The sequence below is a fragment of the Phalaenopsis equestris genome, unplaced genomic scaffold (assembly GCF_001263595.1).
Source record: "Phalaenopsis equestris unplaced genomic scaffold, ASM126359v1 Scaffold001032, whole genome shotgun sequence".
NCBI classification, from domain to species: domain Eukaryota; kingdom Viridiplantae; phylum Streptophyta; class Magnoliopsida; order Asparagales; family Orchidaceae; genus Phalaenopsis; species Phalaenopsis equestris.
Window position 1 is genome coordinate 25622 of NW_018165471.1, and position 19549 is coordinate 45170.

Sequence of the window (19549 nt, forward strand, 5' to 3'; positions counted from 1 at the left end):
TCATAATAAAATGGATTAATATTTTAAAATTATTTTAAATTTAAAATAATATAAATTATATATAACTCTCAAGTGATTTTTATTCAACCAAAAAAAAAATCACGGGCCAACTCCTCATTCGCACGAGAAATATTTGCATACGACGTACAACGCAAGTCAGGGAGGTTATTCACATGGTATTGAAGGATTATATCCGCGTTATACCCCTGTAATTTCTGTATAACTTATCTGTAATCTACTTGTAACTTCTGCATTCCTATTTTCATATATTTATAGGATACAAATTAGATTGGTTATATGGAGTTGAGGGTATAAAGGGGATATAATAAATAAGTTTTTTTTCCCTTTCGAACAGTTTCTTCGAGACTCTGCATTTCTCTCCTCCCTTTTCTCACTCTTTGCCGGCGCAATGGCTAGCCTTCAGTCCGTGATCACCCTTCTGGTCATAGGAGGGTTTGCCTTCTTTCTCTCCGCCGCCGCCGAAGATGACAAATCCATCCAAGATCTGCTCCGGGACTACGGTCTTCCTCCAGGGCTCCTTCCCTCTGCGGTGAATTCCTACGACCTGGATCGGGAAACGGGACTCCTGGAAGTCCATCTCGACAGTCCCTGTTTCGCCAAGTACGATGGATTGGTGTTTTTCAACCAGACAGTTAGAGGAAATCTGAGCCATGGTAGCTTGAAAGGAGTAGTGGGGTTTTCTCAGGAGGAGCTCTTTATTTGGTTGCCCGTTAAAGAGGTCTTGTTAGCCGATCCCTCATCAGGAGTTATCTTTTTTGATATTGGGGTTGCTCACAAGCAATTAGCGCTCTCGCTTTTCGAGGATCCGCCCGATTGCAGCGTGGGAGGAGAAGATCAACGACAATTGGCTGTCCAGATGATCAGAGGAGGTTAGTATGCTGTAAATATTGAATTGTGTGCAGATTTTTTGTGAACTTTTGTGGAGAAAATGGAATTTTACGGCGCCTTAGGTTTTGGTCGGGAGGTCTGAAATTTTCTTTTTCTTAATTTGTTGAATCTAATGGTTTTTACCTTTGCGTCTGAATTTCAATTAATTACCGCTTGTCATGCGATCGATTGAAAAAACAATAAGAAAGATATGAGTTGGCTCCAATGGGGTTTCCTGTTCAAATTGTGATTAAGGGTTTTATACTTTTCTAGGTTTTCGGGGACTGTGGTTATACCATTTCATGGAGTGGGCTGAGAATTTAGCTTGAAGCCCAATCGCTTGAAGTTTGATTTGAATTTTGGCTTGGATCAAGATCAATATGCAAGCTGAGCTTCAATACCATAGATCTAAAATTTTAGCTTAATTTTAGCTCAATCGCTTGAAGTTTGAAATTTTTTTACTCATCAAAATAGCTTAATTCAAGTCATCTTGCTTGGATTGCAAGTCGTATTGAGCTCAATTGAATTTGGAGCTGAGCTGACTCAAAATCGAATGCACTAAGTCGTGAGCTTATTTTGAGAAGCATTCAAATGGTATTAGTTTGAATTAACCTCCTCTCCAAGTTTTTCTCCTTGCCTCTTATCTTGCTTCGCTAAGCCAAATAACACTCTTCCACTCCTTAGATACTCACATTCTCAATACAATACACTTAAGTTCACACTCAGAAATCCTAAATTCCACTAGTTTCTTCACAAATATCTCTTAGTCATCTTGCTTGGATTGCAAGTCGGATTGAGCTCAATTGAAATTGGAGCTGAGCTGACTCAAAATCGAATGCAATAAGTCGCGAGCTTATTTTAAGCAGCATTCAAATTCTTCAAGCCTAACATGATTTTGAACTGACAAATACAAGTGCACGTGTCGACCAAATAATATAGTGTATCTGCGTGAGTTCTTTCCCGCGAGGATAAGTTGTAATTTTTTAAAATGAAGTTCAAACACGAGCTTAAAACTCCAATTTTTGTTAAAAAATAAAATTTTTAAAAAGAGGGTTTTACATTTTTTAAAAATGGAAAAAATAAAAGAAACACAAAGCTCCAATGAATTTGTAATTTATTAAAATCAACTTATGGGATATGATTTTATTTAAAAATTTATCCTCGATCAGGAACAAAAATGGTTTAATGTCTCTGTAGAAAACTTGAAACCCTATTTCAAACATCCTTAATGCAATATTGCCTATGTAATTAGAAGTTTTCAAAATTGATTTTTTCATTTCTCTTAACGATTGTAATGGTTTAAAAACAATGTCCATTCTCTTAAACTCTAGTTATGAATCTTTCTAGTGTAGATTAAGACTATGTTGATATTATTAACCTACATTAAATTTTATGCAAGAGTGTGGCCACCATTTATGCTAGATGAAGTTAGAAGAAACACAAACAAGCATAGGAATTAACTTGCTATAAAAATCTTATACACATAACTTATAAATCACAAATTCATAGGAAAATATTCTTAGCTTAGCTTGCATTTTCACAATAAACACTGAAAGTCATTTATTTCATCATAAATATAAAACTAAATAATAGATTCAACCAAAAGAAAATGAAAATATAGAAGAATCTGGATTTCCAAAGGAAAATAGTATTATTTTGAATTAACCTCCTCTCCAAGTCTTTCTTCTTGCCTCTTATCTTGCTTCACTAAGCCAAATAGCACTCTTCCACTCCTTAGATACTCACATTCTCAATACAATACACTTAAGTTCACACTCAGAAATCCTAAATTCCACTAGTTTCTTCACAAATATCTCTTATGCACTTCTTAAGCCTTTTCACCTTTTCTAACTTTAGTATTGGCTTCAAATTCCTAATTAGAAATGAATAATTATTTTGGTTTGGCCGTAGCGCGGTGGCATTGTTGACTACATTTTCAGTCATCACTTCATCATTTCATTATTTCATTATTCCCCTATCTTTGCCTTGGACTCCTTTCTTAGAACCCCTCGTGGTTGGGCTGGTCCTGAATTGGTCTTGTTGACTCAAGTAGGGCTCTCAAAATACTCGTTTATTCGTGAACAATTCGTGTTTGACTCATTAAGAAGTTTGTGTTTGATTCGTTTGTTAAACAAACGGTCAAACACGAACAATTTTTTTTTGCTCTCGATATATAAATGAATAGTATTTTTAAATAATTTAATTATCTACAAGGCTACACAAATTTATAATCAATAAAAATTATTAATTAAAAAAAATGGAATAAAAATATATTAAATTATTTTTAAATGATGTTTTAACATAAATAAAAAGATTTAAATCTCGCTCATACCTTTGACATCCTACGACAACGTGATTAGAGTTATCAAAATGGTTCTTTGTTCGAGACCTACTCGTGTTCGACTCACTAAGAAAACGAGCCTAACACAACAACAACATCAACAACAAAACCTTTATCCTACTAAGTGGGGCCAGCTACATGAATCATTTTTCTCCATTGCGTCCTATTTAGTGTCATATTTTCTTTTAATTCTAATAGATTAAGATCAATTTTTATACAACATGCCCAAGTTTTCCTAAGTCTGTCTCTACCTTTTTTTAACATAAGTCGAATCTAAAACATCTACTCTTCATCTACTATCTACTCTTCTAATCGAATCATCAGTTGGTCGACGTTTAATGTGACCAAACCATCTAAGACGACTCTCTCTAATTTTGTCTGTAACTGGAGCTACACCAATCCTATCACAGATCTATTCATTTTGCTTTTTGTCTTTAAGTGTAAAGCCACTCATCCACCTAATCATTCTCATCTCGGCAGCACTTAACTTACTTTTATGCTTCTCTTTCTCTTTTAATTCTCTTTTAATGGCCAACATTCAACGCCATAGAGAATTGCAGGTCTCACCACAATCTTATAAATTTTTCTTTTAGTCTAAGCGATACTTTTCTATCACACAATAGGCTTGAAGCATTCCTCTGCTTCAACCAACTAACTTGACTTCTACTAATAACATCCCCATCACTATCACCATCACTTTGAACAATAGACACATGATATCTAAAGTGTTCACACCTTTTAATAATTTGATCACCCATAGTTACATTTCTGTCACTAGAGCTACTACTACTAAAATTACATTCCATATATTCAGTTTTAGTTATACTCAAACGAATGCCTTTTGACTCCAAGATAGACCTCTATAATTCACGTTTTTCCTGAGCTTTCTCTCGTCTTATCCACGAGAAAGATATCATCAGCAAAAAGCATACACCAAGGTACATCCTCCTGTAAGTGTGCAGTAAGACCATCCATTACTAAAGCAAAAAGATATGGGCTGAAAGCCAATCCCTGATATAAACCAACAGAAATAGGAAAATATTTGATCAATCCTCCTTCTCTTTGAATACAAGTAACAACTATTGTATACATATCTTTTATGACTTGAATAAAAAAAACGAGCCGAAAAAAAAAACTTTTTTTTGTGTTCAAAATTTAAACGAGCCGAATATGAAAAGTGATAATTTTTAACGTGCCGAAAACGAGTTGAGCCCGGGCTCGCTCGTATTTGACTCGTTTACACCCCCCGACTCAAGTCAAGGTCCAAGCCCGACTAGGTTGGGCTTTGGCCTGATTCAAGCATGCTTTGGTTGGCTTAGTAGGTGTTTGGATTTGGTTTAAATTGACATCACTCTAAATTCAAATCTAATTAAATAAACCTAATTTAAAATGAAACCAAATTAAAATTAAAACAAATTTTGATATAAATTTTAATTCAAATAAAATTCTATCTAAAATTCAACTTAAAATTATAATTACAAATTTGAATTAAAAGGAACTAAACTAAATTCTAATCAAACTTAATCAAATTTAATATTTAAACACAAAATTAAATCACTCTAAAATTGCAAATTTTAACATAAAACTAAACCATTATTTAAGTTAAATTAAACTTACACTTAAACTAAATCATAATTTAATCAGAATCAAATTTAAATCAAATGGAATTTAAGATTAAATTAAATCAAAATTTAAAACAAAACAAACATAAACTAAAATGAAAAAAAAACTTAATTAAAGTTTAAACTAAAGCATGAATTAAAGTTAAACTAAATAGGACATAAAATTTACATATATACCACTTTTCCTATACATTTGGATTGGGTGGTATGCATGTAAATGCCCCTAAAATAAAATTAATTTACTCTTAATTTAAATTAAATCATCTAAATCAAATTATTCTAATCAAATCTTAACTAATCTAATACAAAAAATTTATCCTCCTAAACTTAAATCAAAACATAAATTAAATTAAACCTAATTAAATTTAATTGAATTAAATTTATACTAAATCCAATTTGGGGTTTATTATTCTATATATAACACCTATTAATTTCAATTAGTGAGATTTTGAATTATTTAGATGAAAGAAAAGGCTGGGTATCAATTTTTGTTTAAACATAATCTCAATAATCTCCTCATTTAATCTTTTTATTATATTTATTCTTATAATTTTTTCAAGAGTTTTTTTAAAATTCTTCATCTTCACCTTTATTTTTCTTAAGGTGAGCTATTTTTGATTAAGTTAATAATTTTGAATTCTCTAATCTTCAATTACCTAAAGTAATTTTTATTTTTCAATTTTAATTTTTAGGTATAATATTTTAGACAATAATAGCCCTCCTTAATTTATATAAATTGATATCTTATAAAATTTAATAATTATTTATTCAATTAACTTACGTACTGGTCAATATGCCAAGTGTAATTTAGAGTTTTTGAATTAAAAAATTCTATTAAATTAAGTAAATTAGTTAGTTATTGTTAATTCAATATGAATTTTAATATTTTAAATTTTTATCATGACCTTAATTAATATACCGTTCTTTAAATTTACTTAATGATAATCTTAAGTTCATGATATTGTTCTAATAATTTCAGTCATTATAATTTTTATAAGAGATTAGCTAAAGTACAAGTTTAACATTGAAACATCAGTAACAAATAAACTTTTATAAATGCACAAAATAAAAGTACACATCTATAAACACAATTTTTAATAATTTCTAACAAAGCAAAATGATACATGACTAAAAATCCTAATATAACGCTACACAATATTAAATTATGTAAATTAGTTAGTTATTATTTTCAATATGAATTAATATTTTCATAGTTTTATTATGATCTTAATTAATATTTTGGTCTTAATTTACTTAATGAAAATCTTAAGTAATGATATAACTCTAATGATTCCAATCATTACAATTTTGATAAGAGATGAACTCAAGTATGAGTTTAACAATGAAACAGCAAGAACAAATAAAGTTTTATAAATGCACAAAATAAAGGTATCATATAAACACAATATTTAATAATTTTTTACAAAGCACAACAATTCAGAAGTAACAATCACTAACAGTTCACATATAACTCCAATTTTTCCCAGCAACAAGAAAATAAAAGAAAATAACTAAAAAAAAATTTAAACCAAACAAAGACTCTTCAGTAATCATCTTCTGTAACGCGACTAGGCTTCTGCTTCTGAAAATATAGCTGGTAGGTTGGTGATTCTGGAAATACAAATAACTAAAGCAGGCATATGCACATGATAAAACAAACAAATATATAATAAAATACATTGAGTTACCTTCTAATCAGTGCCTTGTTTAACGTCTTTCATGATACGACTATAAGTTCATATTTGAGAACCAATGATGATATATTATGACAACCAATCCACTTTTAGCAATGCAAAGAACCTAATACTTCCTGATAGGACTAAGTACGTTGATTTGATTAATACTTTATTAAAGAAACTATCAAAAAAGAAATCATCAAGGTTGTCCACATTCCAGCAAAATGACAAAAAAAAACATTGATTTTATTACCCCAAAAAAAAAAAAAAACTCTTAATAATGTTCAATTTGACATTCTTATTTCCAAGCTAAGAATGTTTAGCATATATTCCCTGTTTAAGGGAGAGCGTGAAAACCATGCAAAACATCCTTGATAGCCCTTACACTTTCAAGTCTACTCCCACTGCCGTCTGGAATTTGGAAATCACCTTGCCGATATAAAGTTCAAGGCCACCCTTAATTAGCTGCCATGGATTTTCTGTTTATGCTCTCACTATCTTCTCTTTTTTATGCTCTCATTACTGTTCCATATGCGGTCCTGCATGCTTTGCATGTTTGTGGATGACATTCTAGGTTATTATGTACAAACTCCTATATGTATCTTTAAGTATTAGATTTATGGTTCCTTATGGTTCTATTACATGATGTGCTACATGCATCATACAAATTGTATGTTGGAACGCATATATGATCATTCATATTTCAAGTTGGTGTGCCTGGTGTCCTCGACATTGTTTCATATAACTCTGTCTCTGTTGACCATATCCTTTATATGAACTTTCATGTTATTTCATGGCTACTCACTGCTTCCCTGATCATAAGAACATGATTAAGTTTTTCACATGGTAATTGGTATGATGTTCGTGAGTGGCATGGTGATTTGCATTTCGGTGAGTGTGTGTATAACATGAATGAATGATATGCGCTTGTGTTCCACTATTGACCTTCTGTATTTACTGTCGTATTACTTTCTTTTACCTTCATTTGGTTTAATACTGTATCTCTATGGTACTAAATTATGAAATCTACCATATTAATTGTGAATTATTCCATGCATTTTACAATACAGCATAATGTAAATGCATTCACAATCTGAGCGCTCTGAAATATGACAAAAATGATTTTTGTTGTGCACTAACTTAGATGTTGTATTTTGATCTTTTAGATTGTTAACTCTACAATTTTGTAAATGTAATCTTATATTATGCATTTTTATTATTCTAATTTTTTAATTGGCTTTGTGCTTTGTATGTATGAAATGGAATTAGTCCTGTTTTAATTGACCATGTTTTTTTATGAGAACTTATTATAACTGATATGCCTACTATTTATCGAATGAAGGAATCTGAGTTCTCATTTACTGCACCTAATTTTGTGCGGTCTGCTATAATAGCATCTACATTGGGTTTAGGCGTGACATTAGAATGTGGCTAGTGTTTATATTCATTACGTTGGATTAGAAGACAACCCAAATAAATGATACTTCTGAGAGAAAATACTATTTATATTTAGTCGTGGTGACTTAAATGGACATAATGGTTTTAGTAGAATGGTAATGCGAAATTGCTTCCCTTTGCCACTTGGGTTCCATTTTATATTGTAGTTTGAAGTAATGAGTGAGGAATGGAGTATTATGGTTGTAAAGAATAATGCTCCTGGATAAGATTAATTATTTAAATTTATATCTAATCCTAAATTATTCAAATTCATCCCTATAATTATCTAATCTTAATTTCTTGTGTTCGATCAATCCCCTCTAAGTCGAGAATACTTTTCTCTTAAAGAGTTGAAGAAAGATGTATCTTACACCTAGAAATGTTCACGAATCTTGTTAAACTAATAAAAATAACAGAAATGCTTTTTTTGTCTTAATTTGTTGACGTCAAATTTTCTTTGCAAGGAGTTGATCACTTTCCTTGTTCTTCAGTAATTGTTAATTATTGAAATTCAGAATAATGCGGAATAAAGTAGAATTTTTTCATTGATATGAAAGAGGTTATAAATAACCCTTACATGAATCCTACAATAGAAAAGACAATAAAAAGGAAATAATATTAAAAAAAAAACTATAACTTTTAATATATTTAACTAATCAATTCATATTTATTATTTTGGAGATAAAGTAAACAACATAAAATAGGAAATGAAATAAATACAATCCAAGGAAATAAATATAAATAGGAAAGAAAATAACTCATAATCTAAGCAAATAATTTATTCCTCATAACTTCTCACATTATTAATTTATTTCATAATATAACTTCCAACACTCCTCAAGTTGAAATATAGTTGAAAACCATGTTCAACTTGGATTTGAAAACATCAAACAATGGGTGAGGAAGAAACTGTGGGCAGAACTTGAAGTCTTCATTCTGTACTGCAATTGTCTTTGACTGCAGTTTCTGCTGTGTCTGCAGGTAGACGGAAGACTCCTACAGATAATGTTGCAAAGGAGATTGCAAGGAAGTAGATAACTGCGGTTGTCTATAACTACAGTTCCTACAGTGTCTGTAGGTAAGCAGAATGTTCCTACAAGTAATTCTGCAGGGGAGTTTGCAGGAAAGTTGATAATTGTGGTTGTCTTTGACTGCAGTTTCTACAGTCTGTAAGTAGGCAGAAAGCTCTTACAGGTAATGCTGCAGGGGAGTTTGCAGGAAAGTATACAACCTGTATAAAAAAAATGATTTCTAGTTTATTGCAACTGTCTTTGAATGCAGTTCTTACTGTGTCTGTAGGTAAGCAGAAGACTCATACATGTAATTTGTAGGGAATTTTGTAGGGAAGTGGACAACCTGCAAAAAAGGTTGCAGAGTATGACCTGTAGAAAAAATGAAAAGCTCCAGAGGTAGGCCTTGTTGCAGAAAAAGCTTTGGAGTAGGGTCTGCTACAGAAAAGATTCCAGAGTAGGGCCTAATGCAGGAGAAAGTTCCTGAGGAGAGCTTTATACAGGAAAGGCTTCGAAGAAATGCATGCGACACGAAAAATTTTGTTGCAGGACCTGTTGCGGGAAAAAACTCCGGAGAAGGGCCTGATATAGGAAAAAATTATGTGGGCTCATTGGGTAGAGAAAAATAGAAGGAATTTGGTAGTACAAGTGGTTTTGATTATAACAAGCTCCATTTCAAGGCTTAAAGTGGGCCCAAATCCCAAGAGAGAAAATTTATGGATCTTGAGTTTGAGTTTTTTGTAGATTTTATTAGACCATGTTACGTATTTTTAAATTTATAACAGTTTTAGTTGATATCTGAACTTGTTTTGAGGTCATTTTTTGTAGATTTTATTAGACCATCTTACGTATTTTTAAATTTATAACAGTTTTAGTTGATATCTGAACTTGTTTTGATGCCATTTTTTGTAGATTTTATTAGACCATGTTACGTATTTTTAAATTTATAACAGTTTTAGTTGATATGTGAACTTGTTTTGAGGTCATTTTGATTTAACTATAGCCAAATTACCCTTCTTATTATCAAAATTATTACTATTTTCTCTATAAATTATTTTCAACTAGAAGGGCCTCCAAACAAAATTGGATTTTGGTGTATAGAGGCTCATTTAGAAGATTTCAATGTTACAAACGCAATGGTAAAATTCGTGCTGAAAAATCATGCATGAAAATTCTAAGTGCACAACCTTACATAAAAACGATGTCTAGTGACCACCAAACTACTTTGCATACTCCTTATATATGATTATAAATACTATACAGCTTATAAAATATAATTTGGATCGATGGACTAGCCTGTGGAGAAAATGATAATTTTAGGGTTAGTGAGAAAACACTACTCATGCATGAAAAGTTAAATTGAAGAATTTTACATAAAAATTATCTCAAATGATTGTTAAAATTATTTGAATGGTTTTTATATGTGACTATAAATATCTAAATCAAATTTACTCTTAATTTAAATTAAATCATCTAAATCAAATTAATTTAATCAAATTTACTCTTAAGTTAAATTTCTAAAGGATGTCTTGATACAAAAAAAGGCTCCGGAGGAGGGTTTGTTGCAGGAAGTATTCCAATGGAGGACCTATTGCAGAGAAAGCTCCGGAGGAGGGCCTGCTGCAGGAAGTATTCCGGTGGAGGACCTGATGCAAAAAAAAAGTTCTGAAGGAAGGCCTGATATAGGAAATGCTCCGGAGGAGGGTCTTGTACAGTAAAGAGGGATTGATGCAGGAAAATATCCAAAGGAAAGACTCCGAAGGGCTTGTTGCAGGAAAAAAATTATGGAGAAATGTCTGTTGCAGGAAAGATTCTGGAGGGCCTGCGGCTGAAAAAGCTCCAGAGAAGAACTTGTTGAATAAAAAAACTCGGAAGGAAGGTCCAACTCACAATGCTTACTTGAAGCTAAAGTGCTGTCATCATCCCATAAATGCTTTGCCTCATTGATCGAACAACAAGTCTTCATCATTAGCAAGTTCATGCAACTAACCATTCCTTACATCAAAGTTGAGATCGACATATGGGATAACTCCAATGACGGATGGACGCCAACCATTGCACAATGCATTTCTAATTTTATCATCAGATGCGCATCTCCCTCTTATAATTAGCACAAACAGAGAAAGCTGGCCTTCAACTGCTTTATTCTTCAAGCTAGTGCAGGCAGTAAAAGGATCAACCAAATATAAGGTCCCACATTCACCAGATCCTTTAGCTGATGGAGCAAAATTGGCCTCAAGATCATTAAATGACAAAGATATGTTCTTCCCAATTTCCACTTTTTTTGCTCTAGTAAGCCTAACGAATGAATTAAGAACAATAATAATAAAAAAAAAACCAAAAGGTTCCCTCCACGCTTTGTATTCAGTGAACCCATCTCCAATTCAACAAATAAGACACACAATTCCCGATCAAATGCAGTAAACAGAGAATCCACAGACCTAAATCCTTCCATTCTTGCTTGATTCCTTGGCTACTTCGGATCATTCAAACTAGATAAACAACTTAGAGGATGGAGACATCCACTTCCATGAGAAGGGGATTATAGGAGGAGGAGAAGGGAACGGTCGCTGATAATGAGTTCTACAACCTTCAGAAACCAATCTTATAAAGAATAGCATGACAAATTAAATAAATAACCAATCCAACGAAAAAATTTTATGGCTGGCATAAAAGAGCTTGGGGAGAGAAAGCATCCCTCCCTTCTTGCAGGGAGAATGACAGGAAGGGAGGACCGACGAGTAGGGTAGGAAATTTGGCTCTGATTCCAACTTTGAAATTAAGAATAATGCGGAATAAATTAGAATTTTTTAATTGATATGAAAGAGATTATAAATAACTCTTACATGAATCTTACAATAGGAAATCGTATAATTGGAAAGACAATAAAAGAAAATAATATATAAAGAAAGCTACAACTCTTAATATCTCCAATTAATCAATTCATATTAATTATTTTGGAGATAAAGGAAAGAACATAAAATAAGAAACAAAATAAATCCAATTCAAAGAAATAAATATAAAATAGGAAAGGAAACAACTCCTAATATAAAAAAAATAATTTATTCTTCATAACTTCTCATAGGAATAAATTATTTTCTAATATAACTTTCAATACTAATTAGCATATCGAGTGTTGAGCTGTTTTATGATCTTTTTTAGTTCTTTCCAAAGTAGTTATGTAATGCAAAGCAGGTGAAATTGTCCAACAACTACAACAACAACAATCTTTTATCCCTCGAAGTGGTGTCGACTACATGAATCCTTTTTCTCCATTTCTTCCTATCAAGTGTCATATTTTTATTTAATTCTAATACATTAAAAATCATTTTTTTGTACAATCTCCACAAGTCTTTTTAGGTCTATCTCTGCCTTTCTTAACATAATTCGATTCTAAAACATCTACTCTCCTAACAAAATCATTAGATGATCAATGTTTAATTTGACCAAACCATCTAAGATGACTTTCTCAAATCTTGTCCGTCACTGGAGCTACACCAACCCTATCACAGATATATTCATTTCGCATTTTGTCTCTTAAGTGTCAAGCCACTCATCTAGCTGAGCATTCTCATCTCAGCAACACTTATCTTTGTTTTATGCTTCTCTTTTAAAGGCCAATATTCTGTGTCATAGAGCATTGCAGGTCTTACAAACATCTTATAAAATTTTCCTTTAAGTCTAAACGCTACTTTTCTATCATACAATAAGCACGATGCATTCCTCAACTTCAATCAACTAACTTGAATTCTGTTAATAACATCCCCATCTATATCGCTATCACTTTGAACAATAGATCTAAGATATCTAAAACGTTCACACTTATTAATGATTTGATCACCCATAGTTACAACTCTGCCGCTAGAGCTAATACTAAAATAATATTCTATGTATTCAATTTAGATCTACTCAAATGAAGGTATTTAGACTCCAATGTAGACCTGCATAATTCAAGTTTTTCCTGAACTCTTTTTCTAGTCTTATCCACAAGAAGAAGATCATCACTGAAAAATATACACCAAGATACATACTCCTGTAAATGTCCAGTAAGAGCATCCATAACTAAAGCAAAAGTTCCTTGATGTTATCCAACTCAAATAGGAAAATACTTGGTCAATCCTCTATCTGTTCGAACACAGGTAACATCTTTAGTATACATGTTTTAATGGCTTGAATATAAGTCATAGCAACATCTTTCCTCTCTAGAACTCTCCAAAGGACTTTTCCTGGAACCTTATCGTAAGCTTTTTCCAAATCAATAAAAATCATATGTAGATCCTTCTTACTCTCTCTGTACTTCTTCTTCATCAAATTCTTCATCAAATTTCTCAATAAATGTATAGCTTCGATAGTAGACCTGTCCGACATAAATCCAAATTGATTATAAGAAATCTTTGTATCAAGTCTTAACATTGTTCAATTACCCTCTCCCATAATTTTAAAGTATGACACATCAACTTAATTCCTCTATAATTTGCACACTCTTGTGTTTCCGCGTTGTTAATGCCCATTCCTTAGAAAAGGTCTTTCTCTCCTCTTTTGATTAATGTAGATCATGAAGCAAAATTTCAAAATAATCTAGCAAATAAACAAAGTTAAATACAAATAATTTTTCATTGTTAATATGTAGAGTTAGGCATAATAGATTAACAAAGAGTACTTAGATTGATAGCAAGATCAAATGCTATTGGCAGCATTTAAGAATGTGTGATGGGGATTCAATGGTGGTCCATGGTTTAGTTACTACGAAGGTTTTTTTAGCTTACAAAAAGGATGAAGGGCCTTATTGAGCAGAGGCAAGTTAAGGCGGTAAGAAGTGGATCGTGGGGAATGCATCGGTATAGATGTGCATATGGTGACAAGCAGTTTCGACAAAGGGCTCTAGTAAATGGGGGGCCATGAAATTGAACGTGCAGATTGAGGATCATATATAAGAGTAGATAATGGTAAATGTCAAAGTGTGGAGGTGGGGCTAAAAATAGATCTAGAAAGTTTAGGTGTGGAGCTTCATGGGCTCGAGATACAAATGGGTTATTTGGGTGCGAGTAGGATCTATAATTCTGAAAACTGTTTGGTATTATAGATGTTCAATTCAATTAAATTCTATGAAATAGTTTGACAACATATTTTAGGATTTAAGTATGTTGAAATTTGAATTCAGTATTGTTATATATTAATAATGTAATTTTTAAGTCTTTTTAAATTTTTTTAAATTTTTTATTTCAGATTATAATTATCAATAAATAATTATTTACTAAACTGATTAATCATTAATAAAATAATTTGTTAAAATAATTAATCATTAAGTAATAATTTAACATTTAGTAATTAATAATTGATTAGTTAATAATTAATTAGACTTTTATTAAGTAACTTAATTTTAATATGTAATTTATTTTTGTTAATTGATCACGAAGTCGTTACTTATCGTGTCTACAATCTATATAATTATGATTTATATATTTTATAATTAATTTTTACATAAATAAATTAATTGAAATAAAATTAAATAAAAATAATTTAAATCTCAAAACCATCTTCATCTTTCCCTCTCCTACTTGAAACTCTCACTTACAATTCCTGAACCCATCGCCTACTTCCCCATTCCACTTCTCGTAATCGAAACCCTCGTGATACAATCAAGACTAAAGCTAGCTCGGATGACAATGACGGGAGACGTACGAACACCTCCAAAACTCTCATATTTTTTTTTTCTTTTGCTTCTCTCCTATCTGTAATCATTGAGAAAGGTGACCACCATCTGTCCCTTCGTCCCATCCTCTCTTTGTGTGCTTTAGCTCTCTAAATATTGTAAATTTATCTTCTAACATCTTGGATTTAAGGCAAAACAAAGGAGAAACGAGAAGGATTTAAAGTTGTTATTTTACCTTGTGTGTGATTTTGTATATTTCATTTTAGATTTGGTTTAGGAAATCTTAGACCTTAAGATGACTTTCTTCAAATATGCTATGGGAGGATTCATAATAGGCATAAAATATGTGATACAAATGTATTAGAAGTTTATTTTCATATTAGCTTTTGATCTTGCAATAACAAGCATATATTTTAAGAATCTAAGATCTTTAATTATTTATAGAAAGTGTGGAGCTACTAAATTAAAAATGGTATGGTTTTTTTTTTTTTACTTTGAGGGATTTTTATTAGTATTTTTTTATTATTTTTTGTAAAAGAATGTAAGGGGATTCTTAGAGAGAGTTTGACCAAATAATATGTAGTAATTATGAAAGTATATTTTAAAAGCATAAAGAAAATAATCAAAAGGAATAATTGTTTTAAGCTAAATGCGGTTAAGTATGAAAGATGAAAATTGTTGATCTTGTAAGATAGGTTGCTAACATAACAAAGATTATATTATCCATGAGAGGAAGATTTATCATGGAAGTGATATTTGTGGTTAGGGCTTTAAATGAACCATTTAACTTGATAAAAAACTCAAACTTAACTAAGTTGGTTCAAATTAGTAAATAATTAGTTTGAATATTTTATTAAAAAATGTAAGGTTAAATGAACCAAATTTTAAACATAGTCCAACTCATTTATTTACATTCACGAACAAACTTGTTTGTTGTTCAATATGTAATTTGTTAAATGTTTTTTGATTAGCTGATATATTAGCTAAATAAAATTTATTTAATTTGAACTTATTTAATTATATATTTAATAGTAATATATTATAACTTTATCTAAATGTGGATATTAATTGAATAGAATTCTTTCTTATTTATTTATTTCAATTTGCTAGTTTGTTAGCACTTATTATTTGATTGCAAGAAAAATGTGCTTTCAACTTATATATTTTCATATATTTAATTAGCATAAACTAGTTTTGTAAAATTATTTGTTAATAATATTAAATGCTGGTACTCATTAAAATTTTTAGTTTGTTTATTAACTCTTTGAAGTACTCATTTAATCAACATGAACAAATCAAGTACGTGCGAAATACATTTATTAAAATTTAAACTTGCTAGTATGATCATATTTGTGAAAGCTCAGTTTGAGCTTGGGCTGAATATAAACTTATAATGTGACCAAGCTAAGTTCAATCCACAACATATTGGCTTGAGTACAACCCTGTTTTTATTAAGATTATTAATAGAAAATTATTATGAGCAACATATAATTTTTACTGATCTTGAGTAAAGCATGAGAATTGATTTGAAGTGCATCATTGAAGAATTTTGTTAAATCTATATTAAATTAATTAGTGCTTTGTGTGATAGAGAACTGATTGGTATTTATAATATAATTAAATGAAGGCTCAATAATAAGTCTTTTTTTTTATATTGGATATGAACATGCTTTCAAAGAATATTTATAGCGCAGTGCTCGAGTGTAATTGCCTCATAATAAGGTGTTGAAGTATGAAATGAGGAAAATTGTCTTTCAATACATTTTGCTACGGGGATATATATATAATTTTATTTTATGTTAGGATGATCTTTTATTGAAGTGATTTTTTAAGTTTAGATAATAAATCACAAAGTATAAATAATAAAGTGATGCCTTTACTATTTATTTTGTTATTTTACGAAATTATATAATAATCTCATCAAAATCAATTAGGTGTATATTTGAAATGAAATGTCTGTCCAAGTTATGTTGAAGTATTTAGAAGTGTTTATTAAAAATGTATGGAGTATTGACTAATATCAATAGTTGTAGAGTAATTCATGAGTTATCAATTATAGTAGGATAATTGTATCATTGATCAACATTAAATCTATATTTTCCTTATATTGGTTATATGCTTAGGTTTTTGTGTTATATTCTTTTTACTAGTTATATATTTTGAGATACTTGTTGAAATATGTAAAAATTTAGCACAAATCTTAAAATGTATGTAATGATGATTGAATATTTAATATGTAATTTAGGGCATGCGACTTGAATAATTATCAATTAATTTTATTAGAAGTTAAAATTGTGCATAAATATGATATGTTAAATGAACTTATATATTTTTATAAAAAAGTGAGAATATAAATGGGAAGCTTTTTAAGAGCCAATGTTCAATGATTAAAATGAAGAAATATGTATTATTCAAAATATTATGAATTTTTTAAGATAAATTTTAAAAGCCTATATAATTAAGCTGATGTTGTTTGGATTGGTTGTTGGGCATAAAATAGTTGTTGATAGTTAAGTTTAATGAATAAAAATATTAGTATAGATGTATTGGAAATTTAAGAATGATGAGTTAATGGATGATTATATTTGAGTAATGGTTGTAATGACATTTAATTAAAATAATGTGATTAAATAGACTTTGGTGCCTTAGACATGTATAATAAATGATTGTAAAAAAAAGTATATAAATTGACAATGGTTTAGCGAAAAAAGTATGATCAACAAAAAATATCAGTTTAAGTACAAACTTTTTTAAAATGAATAGGTTGAATACCTCAAACTTCACTCATAAAAAATAAAATGTAAGAGGATTTGTAAAACCAACCCAAATAATTGTGGTAAGGCTAATAATGATGATAATTGTGATGATGATAACATATACAAGAGATATTAAAGTTAAATGTTTGTGTCTTATCCATGCACTCGTTATTGTAAGACATCTTTTGTAGTGAAATGCTAGAATAGTGTAGCAAACTTTTATTAAATCATGTGAGTTTTAGAATTAGTAGAATAAAAGTTGAGCACATGGCATATTATTTTAGTAGATGTGAAATTGATAAATTTTATTAGGTATTTGTTCTAAATTATCATAGCATGATAGGTTTAATTTATAGGGAGAGAAATTTGAGTTTTTAATAAACATATCTGTTTTGAGAGTATCATGTAATGATAAATTATCATGTTGACTTAAAGATAAATTTGATAAAAACATTATATTGGCAATGCTATGTATCTAATTGTTGAGAAATGATGACCTTGTTCGGTAAATTGCCTGACAAAATTGAAATTTTAAGATTATTTGTGGAAATATTAGAAGGATACAATGAAAGGTGAAGATATTTTAGAAGAGATGTGGCGAGGAGATGTCAATTCATTGTGACCATTCTTGATACTAAGAGCTTGTGACGGCTTAGGCATTACTGATAATGCAAGAATAGAATATTATGATAACTTGAAAGGTAAATTCTATGGAATCATTGTACTAGCTATAGCATCTATCTAAATGTCGGGCAATAAATAACTTGTTGATTGTCAAGTTGATTGACAAATAAAATGTCAAGATGATGCGTGGTATAACTAAGCATTATATTATAAAAGAGATGTAGATGGAATGCCTGGAGGGGAAGACTATCCTTAATGCTAGGAGCTTATGATAGCTATGCCAATTTTTATGCAATGTTACAATATCATGATGATGTAAAGATAAAATTCATGAAATCATTATAAAGTATAGAAAATCATTATAGTATTTATTTTATGTATCTAAGTGTTAGGCAATGAAGAAATTGCTGATTACCAATTTAAGTGAGAAAAATGAAATGATAGGATGATGGGTAACATTAGAAGTATAGTCTAAAAATTACTATATGATAAAAAAAATGTAACAGAGATGTTGAGGTAAGAAGATTTTTTTTGATTTTAAAGAGCTTATGGTGGCTTAGACTTTGATGGATGCACTCGAAGAATATCATGATGACTAGAAAGTAAATTTTATTGAATCATTATTCCAAAGTGTTGCGCAAAATATGTATCAGTAAGATTGGTCGATTAAACTATTGTGGATTGAAATGAGGCTGGATTGACATTTCGTTTGGTTCTCTATAGTAATGAACGGGGATGGAGGATTCCTAAAAATGACTCCCTGTAAAGATTCAGAGGACCATTTTCACATTTTCTCCTTCATTTTCATTATATGATAATCTACATTGTCATTCTAGATTAATTGAACTCATTGTTTTCAGCTTTGGTTTACAGCTTTTAATTGTTAATTAGCAAGCAAAAGTTAGGCTCTCTATTACCATTGCCTCACAACCTTCTTCCTCTCACCACCACTTTTCTTATTGGTTATTGTTACTTCAACACTGATGATTTTGCTGATTTTTTCAGGACCTGGAGAAGCTGAAGAATCCCAGGCGCAAAAATGAAGAATGAAAGGCTTCACTTTCCCTGAATCCTTCTCTGAAATTCTGGTATTCCATTACTTCCCACACTTCTCCTCCTGAAAATCACTTTTATTGAGAGACCTTATACATATATATGTATATATACTTAGTGTTCATACTAATTTGATAAGTTTCTACTCTTTGTACATTACTATTGTATATGAAATTTCACCGAATTTAGACAAAATTTTATATATGTGAATATCTTAGACATTACTATTGTGATGGGAACGAAAGCTTCAGAAAACTTTTTTTTTTTTTTGTTTTTTGGTTTTGATTTCGGGCCAATTTTTTTTTTCCGTAGCCCCTTGATCTTGCCGGCACTAGCCACCAATAGGACTATAATCCAGCCATGCCGAATATATCCTGAACCAGACTGGATTTGGCTTTTTTAGATTATAAGTTATTGATATTTAAATCTAGTTGGAGCTAAATTCTCATATATATTTTTATTTTTTATTTGATTAAAATTTTTAGAAAA

The 19549-nt window shown here is 30.4% G+C and overlaps 1 protein-coding gene across 1 annotated transcript; it reads left to right on the forward strand.

Annotated features, from left to right (window-relative positions):
• The first annotated feature begins 350 nt into the window (after positions 1 to 350).
• Positions 351 to 19294, forward strand: LOC110032824 (uncharacterized protein At5g01610-like). Its single transcript, XM_020736587.1, has 2 exons — positions 351 to 890; positions 19013 to 19294. The coding sequence occupies exons 1-2, from the start codon at positions 410 to 412 to the stop codon at positions 19048 to 19050; spliced, it is 519 nt and encodes a 172-aa protein (XP_020592246.1). The 5' UTR covers positions 351 to 409; the 3' UTR covers positions 19051 to 19294.
• The last annotated feature ends 255 nt before the right edge of the window (positions 19295 to 19549 follow it).